Source organism: Lipotes vexillifer, unplaced genomic scaffold, assembly GCF_000442215.2.
Source record: "Lipotes vexillifer unplaced genomic scaffold, Lipotes_vexillifer_v1.1 scaffold999, whole genome shotgun sequence".
NCBI lineage: Eukaryota > Metazoa > Chordata > Mammalia > Artiodactyla > Lipotidae > Lipotes > Lipotes vexillifer.
The window spans coordinates 514,535-518,015 of NW_006774368.1; the positions used below are offsets into that span (position 1 = coordinate 514,535).

At 38.1% G+C, this 3,481-nt stretch overlaps 1 protein-coding gene across 1 annotated transcript; it reads right to left on the bottom strand.

The window, feature by feature from the left end:
• Positions 1-2,022: 2,022 nt before the first annotated feature.
• Positions 2,023-3,214, bottom strand: LOC103089048 (heterogeneous nuclear ribonucleoproteins A2/B1-like). Its single transcript, XM_007449145.1, has 3 exons — positions 2,988-3,214; positions 2,393-2,930; positions 2,023-2,223 (listed from the first exon to the last, which is right to left on the bottom strand). The coding sequence occupies exons 1-3, from the start codon at positions 3,212-3,214 to the stop codon at positions 2,023-2,025; spliced, it is 966 nt and encodes a 321-aa protein (XP_007449207.1).
• Positions 3,215-3,481: the final 267 nt, after the last annotated feature.

Below are 3,481 nucleotides of genomic sequence, written 5' to 3' on the forward strand. Positions count from 1 at the left end.
ATTGGTTTTTCTATCTTAATTTTTATATCCTATTACTTAATAGAATGTTTAGTATATGAGTTTTTTTTAATAACTTATTCCCTTGCATTTTCAGATCACTGTCAAATCATTTGCAAACAGGTGTAGTTTTCCTTCTTCTTTTCCATTTTGATCTATATTCACATACAATGTTAAATAATAGTGGGGAAATAGGCATCTATGCCTTGTTCTTGATCTCAGTATGATTGCTTCTATCATGTGTGTGCATGTGTGCGTTCTTATTCCATTAAATATTATCAGATAAATGGGTATCCACTGTGTCAAGCCCTTCCAAGTAACTATGATTTTTCTCCCTAGAATTAATATGAAGAAATTGTCTTCATTGATATGAAGATATACGTTAATAGATTTGCAAATATTAAGACATCCTTACGTTTTAAGAATAAATCTCACTTGGTCATAATGTATTATTTTCCTATATAACTGTTCAATTCCGTTTGCTAATATTTTATTTAGCATATTTACATCAATGTTCACAAGGAATATTTGGGGTTTTTTTTTGTCTTGTTTTGTTTTCTGCTACCATCAGATTCAGGAACTAATGTTATATTTGTCTCATGAAGTAATCTGAAAGTTTCTGTTCACTTCTGAAGCTCGAGAAAAATTTATATAGCATTAGGATCATCTAGATGTTAACCATTTCATACAATGCCCCATTGGAAACACCTAGATGGGGTACTTTTTGTTGGGGGAATTTTTGTTTTTTTGATCTTTCACTATTCTCCTGTGAAACTAGTCTATTTCACCTCTTTCTGCAATGGAATTATTTTTACTTAATTGAACATTCCTAGGAAACTTCATCTCTTACCTAAGTTTACAATGTATCTGTATAGAGTTACACAAAGTATTCTGCTATGACTTTTATTATTTCTGTTTCTCTAGCTATTTTTTCTTGTAGTTACTTATTTTGTATATATGTGATTTATTGCTTTCTTTCTTTATTAGGTTACATGTCTATTTTTATTAACTTTTTAAAAAATAACTTTTTGTTTTGTTTTGTTTTTTTACCACAATAGCAAATAATCAAACTATAATATGGACTAAGGAACTGAATAGACATTTATCCAAAAAAGACATACAAATGACCAATAGGTACATGACAAGTTACTCAACATTACAAAAGATGTAAGGTACAGGATGACCAAAATTAGCACAGCTGTAGGATGTATATCAAAGTTGTTAAGGCAGTAAATTCTACAAATATTCATCGCAAGAAGAAAAACTTTTTTCTGGTAATCATTTCATAATGTATGTAAGTCATATCACTATGCTGCAAACTCTGATATCATTAAACAAGAAAAATATTTAAAAGGTAAAAACTAAAAGTGCAAAATTATCAAAGAGGACAAACTACTACTGTTTTACCTTTAGAATTATTTTATTAAATCTTAAAGGTATAACAGTTTCTTAACTCTAAACATGAACTAATTTTCTTTAGAAGAATGATGTTATGTCTCATTACACCATGATTCTAGCTAACAGTTTTACAAAATTTTGAGAAAAATCTTGAAAAAGGATTCAAATATCATCCAAAACTTTGAAATTTAACATTATCAAAGGGGATGCTTCCACATTCTTACAGAGACCACTGGAGAGACAACAATTCAAAAGCTAAGAAACGGTCTCAAAAGCATTTTTTCATACAATCTTTCCTCCACAGAAAGGTATTGTTCTTACATAATCGAGTCTACTCACAAAATGGCTCTCTGTACCTGCTCGGGTGTCTTCTGCCATATCACTGCATATTTATGCATGACTGAGGTAAGAGTTTCCTGAACACTGTTATTTCGATAACCTAAAGCTCTTCTGTTACCTCTGGGCTCTCAGTGTCTCCTATTTATACAGTCAAGCCCACGGCAAATAGCAGCTCAGTATCGGCTGGTCTCTGCATAACGCCCACGTCTTCCACCGCCTCCTGGACCATAGTTTCCTCCACCGTATGATCCTCCCACGTTCCTGCTGTACCACTCAGTTTTCCACCCTTCAGTAAATCGTACTTAGAAGCTTTCTGCTTATAATTTCCCAAATCATTGTAATTATGACTTCCATAATTTCTTCATCCACAGCTGTCAAAACCACCTCTGGAGGCCCCATCCAGGTCGCCATATCGAGATCCTCTACCACCGTATCCTCCTCGTCCTCCTCCATAACCAGGGCTAACCCCCAAACTGCCACCTCCAGATCCTCCTCCACACCCATGATAGCCATCCCCAAATGTATGTCCTCTTCCATATCCATCAGCTCCTCCTCCAAGTTTCCTTCGTCATCCTGGTCCTGCTCCAACATTTCCACCACCACCGGGAGAGTCTCCAAAACCGACATTGCCTCCTCTTCCACCTCTAGAACTTTGGACTCCCTGCATTTTAGGTCGAGACAAGGCCTTTCTTACTTCTGCATGATGACAATTGATGCTACGGCCTTTCTGCAACACAAGCTTATCCGTGGGATCATGGTCATTAAAAGTAACAAATCCAAAGCCTCTTTTCTTTCCAGACTCCCTATCGGTAATTATCTCAATGGCACTGATTTTTCCATATTTCTCAAAGTAATCTCTAAGATGATGCTCTTCAGTATCTTCTTCAATTCCACCAACAAACAGCTTCTTCATGGTGACAAGAGCGCCCAGCTTTCCATAGTCCTCTCTTGGGACAGCACGTTTGGGTGCAACCATTTTCCCATCAATGGAATGAGGTCTGGCAGCCATGGCAACATCCACCTCAGCCATGGATGAAAATGTGACAAAACCAAACCTTCCTGGTTTTGGGCTGGCAGGATGCCTTATTAACACACAGTCTATAAGGTTTCCCCGTTGCTTGTAGTAGTTCCTCAGACTTTCTTCCATGGATTCAGAGCTTAAGCCACCAATAAAGAGTTTACAGAATTTTCCTTTTCTTTCTTATTCCTCTCCAAAGGAACAGATGTTGAAGTTTTCTTCATTGCAGGCTTACTCGCTTGAGCCATTTTCCCGAAGCTGAGGGGGATGAGGGAGATCTCCAAAGACTAACATGAACCGGAGGGTCCCGACCCCGCGGTGAGAACTGAACCTCCGCCGCTCCAGCAACAACACCTGTAGGAGCACCTCCACCGGGGATCTGGTGATGCTGCTACTGCTCTGGAGCCGCTGCCGCCCTTGAACCAATCTTGAGCAACTTTCAGTTTTTCTGCAAAACGTCATTTTTAACCGAGTGACCTTTCCTGATCCAGTAATCAAACTTATTACATTTCCTCTACATTGATTTTTTTCTGAACTTTTAATTTTCTCTGCATTGTTATCTATTTTTTTAAATACATTTATTTATTTATTTTTGGCTATGTTGGGTCTTCGTTTCCGTGCGTGGGCTTTCTCCAGTTGTAGCGAGCGGGGGCCACTCTTCATCGCTGTGCGTGGGCCTCTCCCATTGCGGAGCACAGGCTCCAGATGCGCAGGCTCAGTAGTTGTGGC

Coding starts and splice junctions, on each gene's coding strand:
- LOC103089048 (XM_007449145.1), bottom strand. CDS start 3,214: ATGACGTTTTGCAGAAAAACTGAAAGTTGCTCAAGATTGGTTCAAGGG. Junction 2,931..2,987: donor CGGGAAAATGGCTCAAGCGA/GTAAGCCTGCAA, acceptor GGAATAAGAAAG/AAAAGGAAAATTCTGTAAAC. Junction 2,224..2,392: donor CTCGACCTAAAATGCAGGGA/GTCCAAAGTTCT, acceptor GGTGTGGAGGAG/GATCTGGAGGTGGCAGTTTG.